The sequence below is a fragment of the Cricetulus griseus genome, chromosome 8, assembly GCF_003668045.3.
Source record: "Cricetulus griseus strain 17A/GY chromosome 8, alternate assembly CriGri-PICRH-1.0, whole genome shotgun sequence".
In the NCBI taxonomy this organism is placed as follows: domain Eukaryota; kingdom Metazoa; phylum Chordata; class Mammalia; order Rodentia; family Cricetidae; genus Cricetulus; species Cricetulus griseus.
In genome coordinates this window covers 83,439,566-83,462,344 of record NC_048601.1, presented here as the reverse complement: position 1 = coordinate 83,462,344, position 22,779 = coordinate 83,439,566, and the positions used below count along the sequence as shown (strand labels likewise).

At 43.2% G+C, this 22,779-nt stretch overlaps 1 protein-coding gene across 2 annotated transcripts in view; it reads left to right on the top strand.

Annotated features, from left to right (window-relative positions):
* Window positions 1-7,474: 7,474 nt before the first annotated feature.
* LOC100761790 (probable E3 ubiquitin-protein ligase HERC3) overlaps window positions 7,475-22,779 on the top strand; it is a 160,068-nt gene continuing 144,763 nt past the window's right edge. Inside the window, exons 1-2 of one of the 2 annotated variants that reach the window (XM_027429739.2) lie at window positions 7,475-7,912; window positions 18,558-18,812. In XM_027429739.2, coding sequence (XP_027285540.1) covers window positions 18,587-18,812 — 226 coding nt within the window. In that variant the 5' untranslated portion in view covers window positions 7,475-7,912; window positions 18,558-18,586. The remainder of the gene's footprint in view (window positions 7,913-18,557; window positions 18,813-22,779) is intronic. The other variant, XM_027429738.2, reaches the window with a different exon arrangement.

The following is a 22,779-nucleotide window of genomic DNA, read 5'->3' as shown; positions in this document are numbered from 1 at the left end:
TCAAACAATAAAATGACAACAACAAAATGTTCAATTATGATGTTAAATTTAGAAAACACTGAAAATATTGTGCAAAAACTTTAAAATTATATATATGCATATATATATGCATTGAAAAATGCCAGGTTATTAAGCAGGCAATATGGAGCTATATTCCAGCCTTAGATGCCAGCCTATTGAAAATTAAATGCAGATGGTGAAGGAACGGTTTATTTTACTTTTTTTCTTAAATGAATTTAACATATTTTATGGAGTAAGCATGCATTTGTGGAAAAAAAGCAAAATTTTTACATTCAATATTCTTCATTAAATTTTAAAAATTATTCTTTGACAATTTCATGTATCTATATATTTACCCTTTATTACCCTCTGTTATTTTCTCCAACTTCCTCTGGATTCTTCTTTTGCCCAAGTGTCCTTCTTACTTTGATTCCTTCATCTTGAATTTCAATGACACACTGTTTAAAGAGGGTGCTAACATGAGCGTTGATGTGGGGTTATTTACCAGGGCATAGGCAACAATGATAATGTCACTTAAGAATGACTCCTCATCTCTCAGCAGCCATTAACTGTTGCCTCAAGAGTCTCTCAGCCCCCCATGCTGGATTGTAGTAATATCTTATTCAGGTCTTGTGCAATCATAGCTGTTGTGATTTCCTGCTTTTATCCAATTAGGGGAAGCATACTTCCTGATATACTTCCTGCCTATGCACCTCCTACCTACACCTCATCAAGCACATCCTGTAGAGGGCAACCAAGCTTGTTTACAGAAATGAAAACACATGGCTTGTTATCAGACATGAGTAGCCTCAGCATTCCAGGAAGTTATCCGTCCTTGGGCAAGTAGGGCTTACAGGTTAAAGGCATTTTTGTTTTATAGATCTCTTAAGCACAGTAATTTAAAACATAACTTTAACCATCACAAGAACCATTTGACAGAGTCAACTGGGCTTTCTTGAGATCTCCTCCCATAAATAAATTAGTTCATTACTTTTTAATTTAGCCCCAGGCAAGTTCTTAGGATCCAGATAAAAGCAGCCACATTCTTTGCAAACATACAACAAGAACGGCCTCTAGTCCAGTTGCTATGTGCTCCCCTCTGAAAACTCTCGAGCTGGGTCTCCACAGACCCCAGTGCTATCCTTACTACTATCGTCATCCAAGTTCCTACCAGAATGGCTCTGATTAGTGTTCAACGAATTTTCTTGTCTAAAGTTCCAAAGTCTTCCACATTCCTAAAAAAAAAAAAAAAAAGTGACGTGGTTCTTTAGAGCAACAGCTCACTCCATCATTATGTGTTAGTTAAGTTTTTATTGCTGTGATAAAACACCATGACAAAAAGAAACTTGGGGAGGAAAGGGTTTGTATAAATTGACAACATGACTGCTCCAGGGTATGGTTAAGGGGAAGATTTTTATTGTAGATATGGGGACTGAATTTCCTTAAGCATCTGGAAAAGTCCAGAGAAGAGATGAAAAGTAAAAAGTGTGAACATGGTCAGCAAACTAGACTGTCCATGAGAGGACAGAGAGATGGGGAGAGTGAAAGATGAAAAGAGAGGACCAAGAGGACCAAGGGAGAGCATACACAATATAGCAGGGTTATAAGGAGAAATGAGCAACTGAGTTGTGGGGAGGGAATCTCCTGAGCTGAGGGAAGTTTGGGAGGCAGTAATGAGAAGAGCCAGGACACCAGCATGGTCTCTGTAATTTGTTGTAGGCACTTGTGATAAGGAGGAAACTAGAGGCTAGCACAGGATTTGATATGCTAATAGGCACCACAGGTACTACCATTGATAAGGTAAGTGGCTCCTTTGGTAGAGGGGAACTGGTTTCACAAGTTCCTGAGGAATGCTGGCTTTTGTCCAACTGCCAGAATTTGGGGAAATGGAGTTTTCTTTGGACCTGACAGGTTCTAGACACAGTCTATTGAAGGATGCCAAGGCAGAGATGCAACTGAATGGGAACCTGGAGGCAGGAGCTGAGTCAGAGGCCATAGAGGAGTGCTGCTTACTGAATTTCTCTTTATGGCTTTCCTGGCCTGCTTTCTTATAGAGTCCAGGACCCAGCCCAGTGGTTGTTACTCACAATGAGTGGCCTTCCCCTCATCAATCACCAATTAAGAAAATGTTCTGCAGGGTTACCTACAGCCTGTTCTTATGGAAGCATTTCCTCAGTTGAGGTTCTCTCCTCTCAGATGTCTGTTCAAGATGACTTAATAACTAGCCTGCACAAGTGTCTCAATTAGAGTTTCTATTGCTGTGATAAAACACCATGACCAAAAGCAATTTATAGAAGAAAGAGTTTATTTGGACTTATGGTTCCAGAGATTTTGAAAAAAAATGCCCCCCACAAAGGGAGTGAGGCTTTATTTGAGTAGGTATGACTTTGTTGGAGGAAGAAGAGTGTCACCGTGGAGGCAGGTTTTGAAATCTCATATATGCTCAAGGCACCCCAGTGTTTCAGTTTACTTCCTGTTGCCTGTGCAAGATATAGAACTGTCAGCTACCTCTCCAGCAACATGTCTGCCTACACACCACCATGTTCCATCATGATGATAATGATCTGAACCTGTGAACTGTAAGCCACACAATTCAATGTTTTCCTTTATAAGAGTTGCTGTGGTCATGGTGTGTTTTCACAGCAATAGAAACCCTAAGAGTGTTAGAGTTCAGGATGTGGAAACATGGCAGCAAGTGGCTGTCACGGTGGCTGGAGCAGAATGCGGCGAACTCCCACCCCTTACTGTAATCACAAAGTGAGGGGAACCCTGAAGGTGACTATGACAAGGTAGTGACCTACGAAGAGATGAGAATGAAAACTCTTCATCAATCTGGATCAAGTCTTCAGGGAATCTGATATCAGGTGGTGTATTACCAAATGTATTTAAGCCCAATATGATTTACGAAAAAAAAAAGTTTCCTAGTGAAATACAACCATTGATACTCAAGGAAGCATAGTTTTATTGAAACTTGACTCAGGGCACGGGTCATTTCTTCCAAGAAGATGGATATAGAGGTAGGCTACCTTGTATAGCTAGGTTCTAGGGAAGGATCTGGCCTGGTCTTGGTCATCCAGATGGCACAGAGGTTATTTTGGGCTAATAGCCACCTCTGGTCCTGGTTGTTGGAGTTTGGGGGAGCTTCTGGCTGTAAGGGTCATAGATTACTAACTACCTCCAATCCTTCATTACACTATAACATTAATGCCACTCCTGTACCAATGGGCACATCTTGCTTGGATGATGGTATTGTAGCATGCAGAGTCTTCTCCTGGTTAAGGTCACTGTTGGCCCCTGTGGCCTGCAGAGCACCATCTGGCACTCCGAAAATGAACCAGCAGGAAGAAAGCTTCCAGTTCGATTTCTGTGTGTCCTGACGCTAATATGTGTGGTATCTTCAGCAACAGCATGGTGGCAAACAAGAGCAATGACAATAACCTGTACTGTTTGGGATCCGCTGGAGCCTCCCTGATCAACCCATGAAGAGGTATTGAAGGGACCAGTTCCCCATTTCAGCAGCCATAACAGCCTAGCATGTGCTTGCCTGACCTTGCCTTGGTCACTAGGAGGTCAGATGCCTGCCTCGTGGCAAGGAACCAATCAGAAGTTAGCTGGTGATGCTATGCTTTACAGCTCTGGGTGTGCTTTACGGACAAGTGCACAACAATGACTTGCAGAGCATAGCAATTGCCCTGGGAGGGCCTATGTGCCATAACAACAAGTTGACCAATCAACACAGGGCAAGCCTCCAAGCCTGGAAGCACACCAATGCTGAGCCTGTGTGTACTCCTAGATACTTCCCTTACGCTGCCCTATAAGATCTCTATGCTGTGGCTTTGCCGAGTCTTTTCTAGCCATCCACCATGGTGGATGGATGAGAGGCCCGAGCTAACTTGGGATTATCTCCTTAAACAACTACAATAAAGCCTCTTGCTGTTTGCATCAAGTTTTCCCCTCCCTGGTGATTCGGGTTGTTGTGTTCCTGGACAAAGATCCTGGGGCCTGAGCCTCCAGGGTCTTTCATTGTCATATGCCTTGGATTTTCACTGAATGAGCTATGGCTTCTGGGAGCAGCAGCAGCCACACTTGCAGGGCACCTCTATTCAAGCTCCCTTTATTATTATCATATGTTTTAATCTGCTTACGAAGAAGTGGATTTCCATTGTTTTTTTCATGCACCCTTAGCTTTTGTTAGCCCCCTCTCCCACATTTTCCTTCTTCCTTCTCCACTTAAATGATTTCCCCTCCCAGTGTTCTCTTTTACTTTCACATATTATGCGCTCCAGAGCCCCTCCCCCACACAAGGCCTCTTTCCTTCCCTCTTCTCATGGGTCCTCAAACTTTCTGGCCTCCACAGACACTTCAAATAAATCTGAGCTAGGATCCACATCTAAGGAAGAACATGGAGTATTTGTCTTTATGGGCTGGTTTTTTGTTTTGTTTTGTTTTGTTTTTTTGTTTTTTGGGGCAGGCAGAGAGAGAGAGAGAGAGAGAGAGAGAGAGAGAGAGAGAGAGAGAGAGAGAGAGAGAGGGAGACAGTGGTGGCTCATTCCTTTAATCCCAGCACTCCGGAGGCAGAGGCAAGCAGATCTCTGTGAGTTATAGGCCAGCCTGGTCTACAAAGTGAGTTCCAGGACAGGCTCCAAATCTATACAGATAAACCCTGTTTTGAAATCCCCAAAAGAAAACTACCAAGAAATAACACACAGAGAAACACATGCACAATTAAAAATAAGAAAATAAATTTCTTTTGAAAAGAAGTGAAAATACAGTCTCTTCACTATTCCACATGTACTAAAGTTCTTAGAATTTGGGGCATTTTTAAAGGAAGCTTACAGCACTTTGGTTATTTAGACATGATTTCTACCTCAACTCTAGGCCTGACTTTGATAACCAATCTTTCTCTTCAATGTGAAATTTTAGACAAAACTGACTAGATCCGTAGACTAAATACACCAAACAAAATTGAGATTATGAACTTTATATTTGACACAAGAAATGGGATCATATTCTGGATTGCCATAAACTCTCTTTGGCCATCTAAGCAGTTCTTACTAGTGGTGTCATTTCTAAATTGCACATGTATCTTTGTAGCAGGCTGAGCATTTCCACCACTGCTACACTTCTGGAGAATGGGTGATTGCTTTTGCTTTCAGTGTTTCTAAGAACAGCTTTTGTGATTTAAATTTCAAAGGGCTTGTAATTTATTTATTTCTTTTTTTAGACCATAGCTTTTTAAACCATGAATCTCAATCTCATATGGAATCACATCACTGAATGTAAGGGTCATGAAAAATTTATTTCTGAATGTGCAGTGACCAGAAATTAAGTCAAAAGCCAATGAGTAAGATACGTTCCTAGCAGCACCCTACCCCCTCCATAGCTATTTCATATTTCACTGAATTTTGGGTTTGAACACACAGTAATGTACTTTGCACTGCACAAATTGTCACACAAAACTCATCATCAATCAACGCTGCCTTAAACACCTTAACCCCCAAAAGCTCAGGTCTGAGACTATAAGGAATTGCAGTGTTTTTTGTTTTTATTTTACCACAGTACAGTTTTCTGCTGTTATAGAAACAAAAATGGTTTAATTATGGAGAACAAAGACTTGATATTACTGCCATTCCTGAGCTGGTTAGTGTTAAGTTACTGTATCTTTGGACTGGATTGTGGGAGAATGTTTAAGAAACTGAGTTGCTGACCAAGTTCATTAAAAAAGAATCATTCAATGAACTTTGACTTTCGATCAGAACTATTTCTCATTATTTCAGAAATGGCCTTAAACATACTTCTGCTATTTTTTTTAAAACTATGTATTTCTGTGAAGTAGCTTTCTAACATTGTGGCTTATGGAATTAGTGTCTAATTCTGAAAATGTTGAAGTTGTTCTCTGTCCTGAAGTAACAGGCATCCAGTAAGGTTTAATTCCTCTTGTAAATAAATGAGCACACCCAGTTCTCTAGTGTGCTAATTTTCTGTCCTCTTTAACAAAGTGTATGATAACAAAAAAATCATTTTGAAGTATAATCCATTATGATTTCAATACCTTCCTTACATATCTACATATAAAAATTTGGGGGCAAAGAGGGGTTGCAAGTGGACAAAGTTCAGGCAACCTTGTGTCAGATGACCTCAGTTATCCCAAAACAGAGTCTGCTTCCTTATCTTCCTGGTGGGCGTGGTGCTTCAGTTCTCACAGCAGTCAACACGGCCTTATGTTTAAAATGCATCAGGGCACTGCCACATCAGGATACATCAGTCTTCTGCCTTACCCTAGGGATACATCAGTCCTTGTCACTTTTTTCTTTTTCCTCTTGGTCAATTATTAGGTTTTCGAAGTAGGTGACAAAGACCTGACGTGATCTGAATGATTTTGGGAAGGATTATTCTGGATATGTAGACTGTAAAGTTTCTTTCACTTAGTCACTTTTCATTTTAAAATTTAATAAAAATAAAATTATATCATTACCTTCCCTTATACCTTTCTCATGTGTCCCCGCCAAATCCACAGCTTCTTTATTATTATTGTTACATTTGTATGAACAGGCCAGGTTGTACTGGGGAATCTAGTGTTGCTTGTTGGTATCTGCTCTTGGGACTGAGCAGCTGGTGTGGATAACCATGTAGGGATATCCATAACCATGCCTTCGTTTTTATTATTTCTTTGAGAATTCTACACATTCACTTGGGTTAAAACCCCATGTTCAGAGTTTCAAATTAAAGACAGACAGAAACATGAATTCACTCTTGTCATATACTTTTCTTGAAAAGATTATTTGAAAATGAGAGGAGCCCCCGTGCAAGTCTGAGGGCATTTGCAGCCTTAGGAAGAAGCTTGTAGGTCATCTTCCAGGACTGGAAAAGTTGGAGCTGAAACTCCAACTTTTCTATTTTTCCCCCCACCCCCATTTTTGGGGTTTTGGATCAAAGGTGGTGCTTTATGACTTCAGGACTGGTGACTCTCATGCTCCGTTTTCTGCAGTGTGCTCGACTTTCTGGTCCCACCTCTCTCTGTGCACCACTGCTCGCCTGCAGACCTTGGTCCCTGAGTGACACCAGGTTCGGAACCACCAGCCTGGCAGTCACCCTCCAGCTCACGATGCCAGGCCCCCATCTCTCACCTCTGCATGAATAAGAAGAACCTAGGTCGAGAACCAAAACCCTAAACCCCTCAGAAAACAAACAAACAAACAAACAAACAAAACCAAAAAGCCCAAATAACCATGCAAACAGCAAATCCGCCAAACCCCCCATCTCCCCCCACCCCCCCCACCCCCTGGACATTGCTTCTTTGCATCCCAGCCGGCGAAAATCAGTTTCACTCCTGGAAAGGTCCCTATGCCTTTAGCCCGTCCCGGCTGCGGTCCACCACCGCACGGCTACCTCTCGGTTACCTCCGCTGCCCCAGGTCCCGCCCTCCCCGGCCCCCTCCCGCCCGACGTCGCCCGCCCTCTCCGCACCGCCGCGCCCCGCCCCGCTGCCGCCGCCACCATTGGCCAGGCGAGAAGTCGTTCTCGCAGCCGGTTCTGCGGCCGCGGGAGTGCGGGGAAACTTCATTAATACTGTGCCGCTGGAGGCGGGGGTGGCCCGAGCCGCACGCGGGGCTGCGGTGGCCGGGGTGCGGGTACGGGCGGGGCGGCGATCTCTGGGGCACCGAGCCGGCTGCACCCGCCGGGGCGGGGTGCTGGGCTGCCCGCAGCTCCCGGTCGCGGAGGCGGCGTCCCTCCGCCCCAGCTCGGACGCGGGCCGCGGGTGACCTCCGTGCGTGAAGAGCGGCGCGGCGGCAGGGAATTTCGCGTTGCGGCTGGCCGCGGGCTCCTCCCACCCAGCTGGCGGGCGGGGCTCGGGGACCCGGTCTCTGGTGCAGGCGTGCTGCGGCCGACCCGACGGCTGGATCGAGGAGCAGGTGTGTGAACCCAAGGGCTGCACCTGGGGAGGCTCGTCCTGGCGGCTGCCGTGAGCGTGTGCAACCCGGGCCCCCGGGGACGAGTGCTTGAACTTTGCTGTTCCAGGCTGTTTTCTGATTCCAGATTACTTTAGAGTTCACATCGGCCCCATTAGCAACTACATTAAATTCTTACCTAAGAAGGCTAGGATTTTGCTGGGGTTTGTCTCATCCGGGGTGCTTTGAGGGAGGACGATTCAAGTGATATCTTCCTTTTTTTTTTTTTTTAATGTGCCTTCTGGCTCTTTCCACAAATAGGAAGCTATTTCTAGACCCTTTCTTTTGATGATTTGCTAAAGTGAACTGATTTTTAGCTTTAGAATGGAAAGAAAGGTAAGCGAACTCAAAGGAGGGTTGCCTTTTTAAATGCAGCGAGAGCAATATGGTAACATTCAGAGGCATATTACAGTTCAGCCCTTTTTGGTATTTCCTTTTCTTGGAAAAGGAGAGCGTTATAGACCAGTTTTGACCCTATCGGAGAAGTTAAACTGCAGGAGTCAAATAATATGCAAAACTCCTTTGTTATGAAAAAATAGAAGCATGGCTCACTACTACCCAGGTGGACTTGTTCAGTAAGTAGTTGTCGTTCATTGTGTTAAAAAAGAAGAGTCCCAAAATGTTCTAAACAGTGTTGGAGAAGTCATTGGGTATTGCGTTTCATGATGCGGGACAAATTTGAATCTGTTAAGACTTGTATTATCACGTAAAAACATCTTTGTGCATAATGAAAGTAGCACCCCTGCTGGAGACAAAAGATGGCTTTGCACCAGTTTCAGAAATAAAAGTGATGGTCTCCTAATCAAACGGGTTTCCCTACATAAGAAGGTAGAAGTAATGTCCGAAACTCTCTCGCAGTACTACAGCAGCCATGTGGTGACTCAGACCATTATAGCCGCTAGGTGAGGGACCATAACTCATCCTCGTGCTTTCCCTTTGCTTTATTTGGGTGACTGGAGGTGCCGTCTGGGACTTGTTGTATTGCAGGTAGAGGATATAGTAGCTGGGAGACTCGAAAGTAGAGAGTACTGTAGCGGTGGCAGTAAGGTAGCTAGTTGGGAAAGACACCTGGGGAAATGAACGGCAAATTGAGTTATTTTTCCATAATTTCTGTCCAATCTAAATGCGAGATTATTTGAAAGTATTTTTACTGCCCCTATTAAATGGCCAGAACTTTATAAGGCCCTCTTTGTGTCTCTAGTTCACACTAAAGATGACTTAACTTCATCAAGGTTGGTTTGAGGTTATCTTAACCAAACTGGTCTTGAGGTACACAGGAGAACGTTCAGTCTCAAGCGGTTAAAGGTATTCATTCTTATTTTCAGACATTTACTCTTTCTTTTCTTTTGGAGATGGAGTTGTGCTATAGAGTACAGACCTCTAATTTATATAGTCCAGGTATGCATTGAGCTCTCAGTAATCCTCCTGCCTCAGCCTCATAAGCACTAGAATTACAGGTCTACACCACCACTCCAGGCCTGTGTTTTTAAGTACTTTGTGGAGTCCTGTTCTGATGTTATTTCTTTAACGTAACACCCCCTGCTGAGGTGGGACAGTTCTGACTTCCAGGCCAAATGCCTAGTGTATGTGATTAGGGGTGAGTTAACTTAAGTCCTCTGAGCCTTAGTCTGTCCTGCCCCCCTCTGGTCAGTGGAGATAATATCTAAGGCACAGAGCTGATAAAGAGGATTAAACAAAATTATGTGAAGGCTTGGACTTACATAGCTGCTTGGTGAAGTAGTGAAGAGAAAGAACAAGGTGAGTCCAGAAAGTAGGGGACCTAGTTTCCGGGCTCTGCTTCAACAGCTTCTCCTTCCTCTCTTCCTCTTGTTCTTCCTCCACCCCTTCATTCTAAGAGGGGGTTTCTTGTAGTTGAGTCTGGCCTTGAACTCACTATGTAGCTGGTGACAACCTTGAACTGATGCTCCTGCCTCTACGCTCCTAAGTGATGGCCCACAGGCTGTGCACCTTGCTCTGTAGCCACTTAACCATTGTCACTTGGCCCTGAAGCTCTCAGCAGCCGTTTCTGATGGATTGGGAAGGCTGTTTCCATCAGATGGCCCTGTTGACAGTACAACCCTGCTCTCTTAAACATTTAAAGCATTCAGAAATGATACTTGCTGGTGCTAAGGGTGTGTGTTTCTGTGTAAGTGAGCTGGTTTTGTCGTGAGTCAAGGTTGTGGAGGACAGTCTGGTTAATTCTATGGAGACTTGTTCACTCCCCCTCTCTCTCTGGCTGGCTTAAGTTCTGGTTGTATAATCACCGATGATTTATCGAATACAAGCTCACTTATTGCACACACCTTTGTCTTTTTTACATTTCCTTTAGAAATGTTTTATTGGCATATGCTAATTACATGTAACAATGGTTTCATTTTCAAATTTTCCTAGATTTATGATGTATTTTGATTATCTGCAGCTTTGTCTTTAAACTCATATTTACAATATTAGAGAGGGTATGACTTCTGGGATTTGGTGTCCTTTTGTTTGAGAACATAGTTCAGTATCATGTTAAAGTATGGCTTATAGTCAGTCCAGTGGAGGAAATTTGAATTTCTGCCTTTTGACTTAGGAAGTTTCTATTTCAGCTACTTATTTACATGTTCTTGGGCAAGTAATTTAATCTTGCTAATCTTGAGGTTTCTAAAGTGGTTTTGCCAACTTACCCTCCCACCAGCTGTGCATAATAAGACTTCTGGCTGTTCTAGATCCTCGCCTTGAGGGAGGGTTAATTAAATAAAGTGTTTAGATCTAGACTCAGGTCAGGTTTGCCGTCGCAGCAAACATTGTTTTTTCTTTGTTCAGAAATTATTTTTGAGCCCTGTCCTAGTTAGAGTTACTATTGCTGTGACGAGAGACCATGACCAAAAGCAAATTGAGGAGGAAAGGGTTTGTTTGGCTTATGCTTCCACATCACAGTTCATCTTCAGAGGAAGTCAGGACAGGAACCTGGAGGCAGGAGCTGATGCAGAGGCCATGGAAGGGTGCTGCTTTGGGGCTTGTTGAGCCTGCTTTCTCACAGCATCCAGGACCGGTTGCCCAGGGTGGCACAACCTACAATGCGCTGTTCTCTTCTCCATCAATCAATTAAGAAAATGCCCCACAGGCTTGCCTACAGCCTGATTTTTATGGAGGCATTTTCTTAATTGAGGCTTCCTCTTCTCTGATGACTTTAGCTTATGTCATGCTGACATGAAACTATCCAGGACAGGCCCTACTAAGAACAGGACACCAATCTGATCTCTAAAGTTACAGAAATGAACAAAGAGTCTCAGGCTTGTAGCTACACAGAGAACCAGAATTCTGTTCTCTCAATTGTAGCATATTCGTGTGCTTGCGACCTGCTTCTCAGTGTCTGCCTGTCTGTCCGTCCTTCCATCTGTCTGTCTTTCCCCTGTAGTGTGTGAATATATGTGTGATGTTAGGGCCTTGCTGGGCATGGTGATTCACACCTCTCCCGGGGAAGCTAGGACAGGATGGCTGTCACAGTTGAGACTAACCTGGACGACATGCAAGACTCAAAAAACAACCATGGAGAAGGTCTAGATAGCAATGTAGCTCATGGTATAGCCCCGAGTTTGGTCCCCAGTAGTGCAAAAAACAAATGAACAAAAATCACTCATTTGCCAGTTGTGGTGGCTCATGTCTTTAATTTTAACACTTGGGAGAGAGGCAGAAGAATTAACATGAGCTTGAGGCCAGTCTGCCCCGTATATTGAGTGCCAGGCCTGTCTGGGCTTAATGAATTAGATTCTTAATGAGCTAGACAGCCTGGCCGTAGGCCTGGGCATAAAACTCTGTGCTATGCAGTACTCACATCTCTGTCTTCACTAGCAAATGCCAACTTGTTTTCCATAGTCATTCCAGGCTGGGCTACAGAGGGACCCTGTCTCAAAAAGCAAAATGAACTAAAAAATGCCAGGTATGTTATCACACACCTGTAATTCTGGGGCCTCTAGTAGTTTCCATATAAAAAGCCAATGTCTCTGAACAGTCTGGGGACACCAGTTCCTTTTTGTAAAAGTATAGCCGTATGTGTGCATGTGTTCCTGTGCACATATGTACATGTGTGTAATTTCAGGTAATGGGGAAAAAAATGTCTGCTTACCTAAGCAGGGGATCCTGATCCACTCTGTTTAATGACAGCTTCATTGTTAAAGGCATTTCCCTTTCAATCTGCTGAGACACAGGGGTCCATTTTTAACGGAGAAATACATTGTTACTTTTGTTAGGAACAGAGACTCAATCAAGTCATATCCAGCATGGAAAACATAACTGTGCACCGGTTAAAACTGGAAAGTGTGGCTTCCCTCTGTGCTCTTACATGTTGCTGAGAACAGGAGACATTAAAGATGGACGAAGCTTTGTTCCTTCATGGAGGCCGTCTGTCTGTGTGGGCATAGGATGCTGAGGGAGGCTCTTGGAAGTGGATCATGCCTTAGTGGTGTGTTTTCTACATTGTGGAATATTTGTATTGTAAAGCAATGCAGGTGATGTGTATGTCGAGAAATGTAAGAACAGAAGCAGAAAATCATCCTGCTATTGGAGCGCCTCCCATGAGTTCCATCTGGGTTGTCCCCCTATTCGCCATGCCTCCATAGTGCTACACAGAAGGGTCTGAAGGTTTTTTTTTTTTTTTACTTTCTGATTCATACCTTTACTACCACAATGTGTTTGTTATACAGTATTAAAACTCTGTACAAAAGTATCATATTCTGATTTCTTTTGTAACTCGACTGTTTCTAAGACTCAGTGATACTGTTAGTTTATTTTGACTGTTATGCAGTATTCTGTTTTATGCATGTGGTATAGTTTTTTCTTTGAGACAGGTCTCAAGAAGTCCAGGCTGGCCTTGAACCCCTCATGCTCCTGCTTCTGTAGGTGCTGAGGTTACCTTTTGCCATCACACAAAGCATTCTTGTCTCTGCCCTGAGCATCCTCTCAGGGAATGCCTCACAGGTATGCACCGCCATACTTGGCTTTTTTTTTTCTATTTCTAGTAATTATGAAATTCTTATATGTATATCATGATGCTTAGATTAGGGAATTACTTTGCATTGTATGTAAGGTGGCCAGTGGCCAGTGTGCTCACTTACAGTAACATGAAAACCAAATAGTATTACAGTATTGAAATTTCAGTTCTTCCATTGTATTAGCCACGCTTTGGATGCACAGCCACTGTAGTGGACAGGGCCAGCCCACAGCATTTCGGCTCTGCTGCAAGTTCCAAGTTTTCAGGTTTTACTGTCTGTGTCTCTGCTCTTGCAGGAAGATGATAGATTCTTTCTTTCTTTCTTTCTTTCTTTCTTTCTTTCTTCCTTTCTTTTTTTTTTTTTATAAAGATTTACTTATTTATTTATTATGTGTACCGTGTTCTGTCTGCATGTATGCCTGCAGGCCAGAGGTGGACACCAGATCTTATTACAGATGCTCATGAGCCACCATGTGGTTGCTGGGAATTGAATTCAGGACCTTTGGAAGAATAAGCAGGGCTCTTAACCACTGAGCCATCTCTCCAGCCCCCGAAGACTATATATAGATTCTTAATAAGTTGGGGAGTCTGGCCCAAGGCTCAGGAATAAAACAACTGGACTGTGCTGTGTAGTACTTGCATCTCCATATCTTTGCTAGAAAATGTCAACTTGTTTTTCAAAGTTGCTAATGGCAGTTCATACTCATTAGCTGTGAGTAAGAGCTCTGGCTGTTCTGGTGTTACCAGACTTTCCGATTCTCGCCAGGCTGGCTGGGTGTCTTGTGAAGTCAGCCCACAGCTCCCACAGAGAGCCTCTCATTTGTCCCAATTCACAGAGCCTAGTGCCAGACAGTGAAGAAGGCATCATGGGAGGATGCTTTGTGTGATGCTTCACAGGGTCAGAGGACCAAGTCCCACTGAAGCAAAGGATAGGGAGGACACAGAAGGGAGTCTGTTGAACATTTGCTTGCCTTTTAGGCTATGCTTGCTGGTAGCAAAAATTTTAATAATAAAGCATGTCATTAGGATGAATTTTGTTACTTATGTTTGAGTTTTGTCTCAAAATTTATTTGGCACTTGGATTTGGAGCATACCTGCAATGCACTGAGTCCTTGTACACTGCCTGTCCTGCATACATATCACCATTCATGCATCCACTGCTGAGCATATTTGAAAGGAAGTATTACTATTTTAATGAGATTATGAGTCCTTCCTGAATGTTATTTAGGTGTCAGTGACTTTCAGAGGAGTCAGTGTCTGTTGTTAGGCTGCTGTGAACATGGTGTTAAGACCATGTAGGTGTAGGTGATGGAGGTTGCCATTCGTTATTTAGCTTACTCACCAGAACTGGTATGGAGAGATCTGTCTACCTTTCCTGTCCAGAGTATAAAGAAAACCCTGAAAGCTCTAGTAACCTCAAGTACCCTGATGAAATGACTGCTGTGTTGGCAGCTTTGCTTTGCTCTGGTGCAGACTTGGCAGGACATGGCTATTTCTGGTCCCAGCCAAGGAGATGAGGAGTGACACCTCAGCCTCTTCTGGAACTGTCTTGTCTGCAGAGGCCTTAACGGAGAGCACCACGCCTTGTAGGAATCACAGTGACGTCTGATGTTCACTTACTACCCTAGGACAGTGCTGAGCCCTTCCTACACAAATTACCATAGAACTTCGTTACTCCTCTCCATTGGAGAGAAAGGCAATAGACCCAGGTCTCTGCACTCCCTCCTCCAGGCTTTCCAGCTAGAGTGTGGTTAACTCAGGATGAGTTAACCATCATTGAGAGTAACAGTCTTTTACCAAGACTTGACGAGAAAAGGGAGAGCGTGCTATGTGTGACACACAGGGAAAGCTGCCTTTTGAAAGCCATCCTGCTTCTGTTTTGTGATGCAAGGAATGAGAGAGAGAGGCTGGGAGTGAAGGCTGGGATGGAGGAGGTGTAAGACAGGGTGTAGTTCTATTGTCTTCTGTCACAGATTCTGTAATTGTGTATTTTGAAGGGAAATAAAAGACTCTTCTCTAAGAGCAAGGGAGAGGCAGTAAATGTAGAAAAATAGACGAGAAAAGCCGGCATATCAATGTTCAGTGATGCACAGAGCATGGCTGAGCTAGAGGTTAAGTTCAGGGACATTGGCAGCAACCAGCCTTAGGGATTCAACTAGAGCATGCGTGTAAATGAAAGCTGAATTAATGGTGGGGAGGGGGTGGTCCTCCCTCTTTTGAGATGGAGTCTCATTGTGTTACCCAGGGTGGTCTCAAACTCACGAACCTGCTTTAGCCACCTAAATGTTGGGAATTGCAGGTATGTGCCATCATTTTTTTGTTTTGTTTGTTTGTTTGTTTTGTTTTTTAACCCCAAACTTCTTTTCTGAAAACTGGATGGTTTTAATGCCCTCTCCTGCCATTTTGAGACATTATGATGACCTCAGCCATATTCCCAATTAGGAAATAACTCATCTACAGAGATGCTTCTTGTTTGTGGCTACTGTCTAATTCTCTTGGTAAGAAAAATTTGCTTGACTACTTGAATATTTCTTGATCAAGAGAGCTGAAGTTTTGAAGTTTTCTCATTCATTTATGACTTTTATCCTAAAACAATTCTACTAGTATTCTGGAGGTCATCCTTTAGGCTGTTCATGTAGGATTATACTACCCCAGATCACTGAGAATTTAGCTGTGTGTCAAAGACAAACTCCTCCAAAGTTGATTGACTTAGGATCCCAGTGTAATAATGAAGGGAGATGCTATGCAGGTTGGCATAGCATTGGTCAACATATTTTATCACTGATATAGAATTGGCCCTGGCCAAAAAATAAAAATAAAAATTAGGTTGCTTGTTAATCATGGAACCCAAGCAAAACAAATGGCTGGGTGAATTTAGTGACTGGTGTGATGGAGTCCTATCTACTTCTCTACACTATTAGGAAGTAATTCTTCCGTACATCAAATAGTCAAATTGACTATTGATCAGAGTATTAATTCTTTGTGGACAGTTCTGGGGACTCTTGGGAAGGCTGGACATTCAGCAGTCCATTGCAGGCTCCTTATTGGACGGTCTAGAGTGTGGAGTCTGAATTCAAACCTCTACTGTGCTGCAGTGTGTATGGTCCTATGATTGCTCTTCTCAGCGCTCTGTCTCAGTTTCTTTTCCCGTGTATGTGTGTGTGTGTGTGTGTGATACTGTAATATCTATGACTTTGACTTAGAATAAGCTCAAATTAAGTCTTACCTCTTGGTGTTCTTAATGATACAGTTATTAATAATATTAGTCAGGCTTTCTTTTACTGCAAGGAAAAGAAACCAAATTCCAACAAAAGTAGGTGCCTGAACAACAAGCCAAAAAAAAAAAAAAAAGGTTTATTTCATTATACATAAATGGTAGATTCCCATTATTTCCAATAATTACATTATATAAATAAAGTTGCTCTGAACACCACATTAATGACTCATGGAAAGCTTACTTCCAGGCAGATACAGAAGGGGGCACAATGTTTTTATCACCACCAATATGCAATCTTCTTTATGTGTACTAGTTAGTATATGTTAGAACTAACTATATGTCTCTTTCTATACCAATTGAGGAAGGTTCCTTTTTCCTTGCTCTGGGGAATGTGATGTTCGTATTTTAAGTGTAAGCCTCTATCAGTGCTGTCCTGTGTGAATACTCAGGTACAGCTGCTTGTCCACAGTGTCTATGTCGTCATTACACATTCTAAATGTTATTCTGACACTTTTTGTGAGTAGCTTGATGTAAATATTCAAGAATTTTCTCTTTTCTTTTTTTCACTTTTCTTTTTCCTGTTACTGATAGTCACCGAACTTACAAATGACATTTTAATTTATTCATGGAGAAAACTCACCGAGGACACACATTTTCTTCTTGTAACAGCCTTCTTTCACCCAGTATCATTACCAGGCCCCTCAGTTCTAAGCATGACGGCCATTTTGAACAGCAGAATCACTGATCACATATCAAGGCCACACCATCCCCTGTCTACAAGAAGAATTCCCAATAACTTCCGAGCAGTATCTCAACTCTGGGCCTCTTGATTGCACATTGAACACTCTTAACTGCTGAGTCACCTCTAGCCCCAGACACATTTTCTCATATTGGCTAATTCTATAGTAGTTCATCTCTTAATTATGACTAGTTCTGTGTTCAGAGGGCAGATTTATTTTAAATTTTACAAGATATTTTGATACTGACTACAGTGTAGTCATTCCCAGAGTATTTTGTGTTGTATTGTGGGTGCCATGTTTCTTTCGTGGCAGGGTTGACCTGTGGATCTGTGTGGACATTAGTGTCGACTTGGGTGTGGAGCATGGCTCTGCTGCTTCCACCTGTGTGACTGTAGGTATTCTTGACTTCTGTGAGTGATGCTTTATTCAAAGTGGTAGTTATGATGATGACAGGTGGTAATAATAAATTGTGTGTGATTGCAGTGGCTGATGGATGGTGTAGTATTTTGATGCTAATACAATTATTGATAGAAGAGAGAAGACAAAACCACAAAATGTTACAATGAAGAAAGAAATGAGTATGGATTAGCAATTGAGCAACCTGGGGAAGTTCCATTATAAACAAATGATGTGGTTTTATCATTTTCTCTACATGTTTTGTACTTGGTTTTCTCCCCTAATCTTTGCAGTTCATCAAAGAATAATACTTGCTGGGTGGTGGTGGGGACTTTTGTTTTGTTTTTAAAAAGAGCTCGTGGATCTAGTGTCAAGTCAGTCAGCCAAAGTAGATGCCCTGCTATATGGAAGAAGGCTGCATTGATCTACAGTCTCTGTTGAGGGTGTTACAAATCTGATGGAGTTAAGTTTGATGAGTAGAAAGAAGAAACTACCAGTTCAGGTAGAGGTGTACCCATGTCATAGGAAGCAGGCCTAGTGGGATACCATGCTGGGTTGTGCAGAGGGCCTACTTCCAGGTAGACAGTGTGCCTCAAGTATTGGTGATGGATGAGAGGAAAGAGCATACTGTTTCCTCATGCCTCGCCTATTTCAAGTGGCGACATGCTGTTGATGGAGCCCATAGTAGGACTACTCAAAGGGTTGGTTCAAATAAAAACAATTTTTAAAGAAGGCCGAGAGCATGCAGAAAGAAGGAACATTGAGAAAATATGAGGTAAGTTCACCCCCATCTCTGCCTAGTGGTGTGCAGAGTGTCTGGTCCCTGTCATTGGTACAGTGGTGTGCAGAGTGTTTGCTCCCTGTCATTGACATAGTGGTATGCAGAGTATTTGTGCCCTGTCATTGATATGGGAACCATGTTCTTTTTCTGTGTTCATTCAGTGATGTAAGGGAGAGTTATTTAAAATTGCATATTAAGTGCTTACTAAAACACAAAACAACAGCTTTATAATGTGTAGCTACTTTTGGCAACATTAACAAATTTTATTTTAAGATGCAAGATGTGATGATTATTAGAAGATCGCCATTTTTAATTATCACAAAAGTAATGGGTTTTGTTACGTTTTCTTCAACTATTACATCTTTTGCTCACATGGGAGGGTTATTTTAATGGGTTGAATTGTTACTTGATTTCTTCTAACGTTTTCAAAACTTGTTTTTTAAATAATTTTTTTCTATCCCCCCTTCCCCCCCTTTTTTTTTTAAAACAAAACTATCTTCTAGGCTATATGACTCCCTGAAGGATAAGAACAATGCTATGTTGGGGGTATTGGTCTCTGGGCCAACCAGGCATCAGCTCCAACCTACGAGGAATTGTGGCTGAGCCCCAGGTGTGCCGCTTTGTATCAGACAGAAGCATCAAGGAAGTGGCGTGTGGAGGAAACCACTCAGTGTTCCTGCTGGAAGATGGAGAGGTATACACCTGTGGTGTAAACTCCAAGGGGCAGCTTGGCCATGAGAGGGAAGGCAACAAGCCAGGTGAGTGCCAGTCCTGCACTGATTGTCAGGCCCTTGCTAAGGCAAATCGTAGTGGGTCATTCCTTACCAAGCCCTTTTCTTCGGGGAAGCTCTGGCTCCTTCATGTAGTGCAGTATTCCCCACTGAACTGTGTCCAATTTAAGCTATGTAATGGAAAAATTGAGTTTCTTCTTTTAAACTTATTATACAACAGGCAAATCAGGATTGAGAGGTGATTTTCCCTAGTAATGGAAGGTGAAGACATGACAGTTTTAAACAGGGAGTCCTCGTGTGATCAGTACCAGTTTTCCTTCCTGGTTACCTCTCATTCTTTCCTTTCTCCAACAAATTTTTGTAAAGCATTTGGTGCTGAGCGCTGTGTGGGACTTTGCCTGCTGAGATGAGTGAGGGATGCAGTGATGAGGTAAGCCTGTGATCCTTGTGGCAAGTGTTTGGGTGCAGGCTTGTGACAGATAGACTGGGTGGAATGGAGAGGTGAGGTGGTCAGAGCAGGAAGGATGAGTGGATGTTTGGTCCATGAGAATCTGTGTGTGTGTGTGTGTGTGTGTGTTCTAGTGCGTGTGTGTGCCTGTGTGTCACAGAGTACTGAGTGTACTGAGTAGACAGGTTTGTGTGTGTGTATTACTAAGACAGAGTCTACGTCGGGGTGTGGGTGGACAGGTACACCAGTGCTGTGCTGAGACTCATAATAAGTGGGGTAGGAAAGACTAAGCTGAAAAGGCGGAAGCTCGTCCGTCAGTGTCCTTATGTTAGTGGTGCATGTTTACTTCTGACAACCAGTGTGCATTCTCAAGCCTTTTTAATCTCACTTTCTCATATAGAACCGAGAGTTAACACGCAGATCACATGTAGTGTAAACTTGTGGCCTTAGAGTGTTAGTGCCAAGGTGAGCCCCCATAACTGTGCTCACAGTTCATAATCTCGTGCACTTGTGAGCTGGTTTCTTTGCTTCTTGCTGTCCCTTTCACTCAGCCCAGTTCAAGTCTAGATACAGAAGCTTCACTATAGAGCAGCAGTGGGGGCTGGAGAGATGGTGCAGTGGTTAGCACCCATGACGGTTGGCTCAGAACCCCCTGTAACTCCAGCTCTAGGGGTCCAGGCAGAAACATGGCACATTCTCACACAGACAAACATAAATTCACTCAATTTATTAAAAGCAGAAGAGACCAGGGTTGGTGCCCCGTGGCCCCAGCATCTGTGGGCCTGGAGGATCAGGAGTGCCCATCTGTATTCCTTAAGAAATTGCTTAGGTGACCTGATTATGTTGTTCCCTCCTTATGTACTTTATCCGGTGGCATGCGGCTATGCCCTGATGTTTCTCTGCCCAAATGTCAGTCTTAATTTGTAATGTGAACATTTGAAAACAATAGACTACAGACCGGAATTAGAGAAAATTATGAGTTTTGTGGAGTTTGACGGTGAAGGCTTGTAATCTTAGGTAGAGGCAAGAGGACCCAGACTGCAGCTCGGCTCTCAGGCATGGTGAAGGTCAGTCTGCCCCACGTTATGAAGTGTGTGAGTGTGCTCAGTGGCCTTCCACTAGTTCTTTGTCTACCCTGAATTCCCACTTGGAAAGTGCCCATTGTGTGTGTGTTTATGTGCATGTAATTGCAGCTTTCCTAACATGCTGCCCTGATTTTGGGATTTCGGGGAATGGGTTTGTACTTACCTATCCACCAATGTCCTTTTATACAATGCATCTAATATGAAAAGTGTTCAAATGTTTGATTGTTCTATGCAGTGCATTATAATCAGTGAAAAGTGTCGATAATTAATGAGTAAATTGTATTTACTATATTTTACCAATTAGTATATATAACTACCTGGAAAGCGGTGGGAGATTTTTGATTTTTACTGATGGGCTTCTTGGTGGAAAACATTAAAAATGGAGATCTCTTCCTATTTTCTCTTACAATTCAGAGTCTCACATTAAGCTCAGATGAAGGGCACAGTGAATGCCTACAGAGGTGCCCCCACACACCGTTTCTTCTCCTCCAACAAATACACACAAATATTAAAAAATAAATCACTGAAGTAAGGAGAGTCCAAGGTACCCAACTCCTGCCTGAAATGTGAACATTCCCTCAGAAGGGCAGGATCTGTGCTGCAACACAGTTCACAGTATTCTGGGAACTGGACAATCATTCCACTATTAAAGATAGCAAAGCCAGGTCACCCAGTACAGGTGTTGCTTAACCCCGTCTGACCCTCACGTCTATTCTGGAGGTGGGTCTGTGCTGTGGGTAATGCGGTATCCTACCTCAAGCATCAGGAGTCATGCATGTTCTTTGCAGTTCTCTCTAGCAAATAAAAAACTCTGACCTGTCTCTAGAATTGTAAGATGAGCTGACAGTTTGAGAACTGGCTTGCTCTTTTTACTATCAAGAAATAAGTATAGCCCTAGACAGGATTCCTTCTGTGCTTCAGTTCCCTTTTCTGTTAAAGGAGGACACTTCTTATTCTGGTAGGTCTTTTGGGGGGAAGGGGTTGGGGCTTACTGTTTTTCTTTTTGACACATCCTCCAGCTAGATATAAACTTCCTGTGAAACCAAAGATGACTTTGGACAACTGAGCACTGGTCTCTGCCTCCCAAGTGTTGGGATTACATCTTTGTGCCACCCTCGTCATTTTTCATGGTTCTGTCTCTGGCAGGTATCTTCAATGTAGAGGTAGGGGTCCACATGCCTCTCATTGCGCATATCTTTGCCTTAAACCCTGGAGTGGAGCTAGTGGCAACCAGCTGGGCCTGTGCAAGTTAGTGGACAGGATGAAGCAGCCCTCTGTCTGCTTGTACTTGAGTTAGGCACCTGCCACAGCCAGGTCTTGGGTGATTGCAGAAAAACAGAGAGGAACACCAAAAAGGTCTTCACACTCGGCCAGTGGTTCTGGTCCTACCTGTGATCTAACTTCATGGTAAGTCATACTCCTTTGTAAATTAAAAGAGATTCCAGAAATTTCTGTTCCAAGTTAAGCTAGTATGTTAATTACAAACTCCACAGCAACTGTGGAATAGTGCCTCTGAATGGAGAGATGTGTGGGTGGATGCCTCCCCCTCTTGCTTTAACTTTTTCATGGCATTCTAAATCTGGGTCCTATGGGATTTATTTTTAATGAGTGAAAGAAAGAGATTGGGTTTGTTTGCTCTCTGTGCTTGTTGGGAATTTTTTTTTTTTTTCAACAGGGTTTCTCTATGTAGCTTTTGGAGCCTATCCTGACACTAGTTCTGTAGACCAGGCTGGCCTCGAACTCACAGAGATCCGCCTGCCTTTGCCTCCCCCCCCCCACCCAGTGCTAGGATTAAAGGCGTGCACCACCAACACCCAGCTATAATTGTTTCTTTTTTATTGTTGTTGTTGTTATTTGTTTTTTTTCGAAGAGACAGGGTTTCTTTGTATTGCTTTGGAGCCTGTCCTGAAACTTGCTCTGTAGACCAGGCTGACTTCAAACTCACAGACATTTGCCTGCTTCTGCCTCCCAAGTGCTGGGATCAAAGGTGTGCGCCACTACCGTACCACCTGGCCTGGGAATTCTTACATGGAGAGCTACTAGACAGAGAAGGGCTGCAGGGGGCTGTGGATGCAAATTGGTACATAGAACCCTTGACTAGTGTGCACAGGAGTCTGGATTCAGTCTCCTGTGCTGGGGGAAAGGAAGGAAGAGCAGGGACCTTGTTTTCCTGGCATCAGAATGGTCCTTCAGATGTCACTGGGGAGGAAGCTGTGTGGAAGCCCTTTGCCAAGAGGGTTTTCTTGTGAGGACCAGGTTATGATTTCAGCTCACATTACACAGATCAGTTGCCTCTGGAGTCTGAAGGTGTCTCAGAAATGAGTATGGATGTTCTCTGTCAAGACGTTGAGAAGTGAGTTGAAGGTCTTAGATACGGAAATAGTTACTGTGGCCTTTTCTGGCTGCAAAGAAGGTGAACATAGAGGCTTGTCTTTTGTTGATACTCATTGCATTCACATCA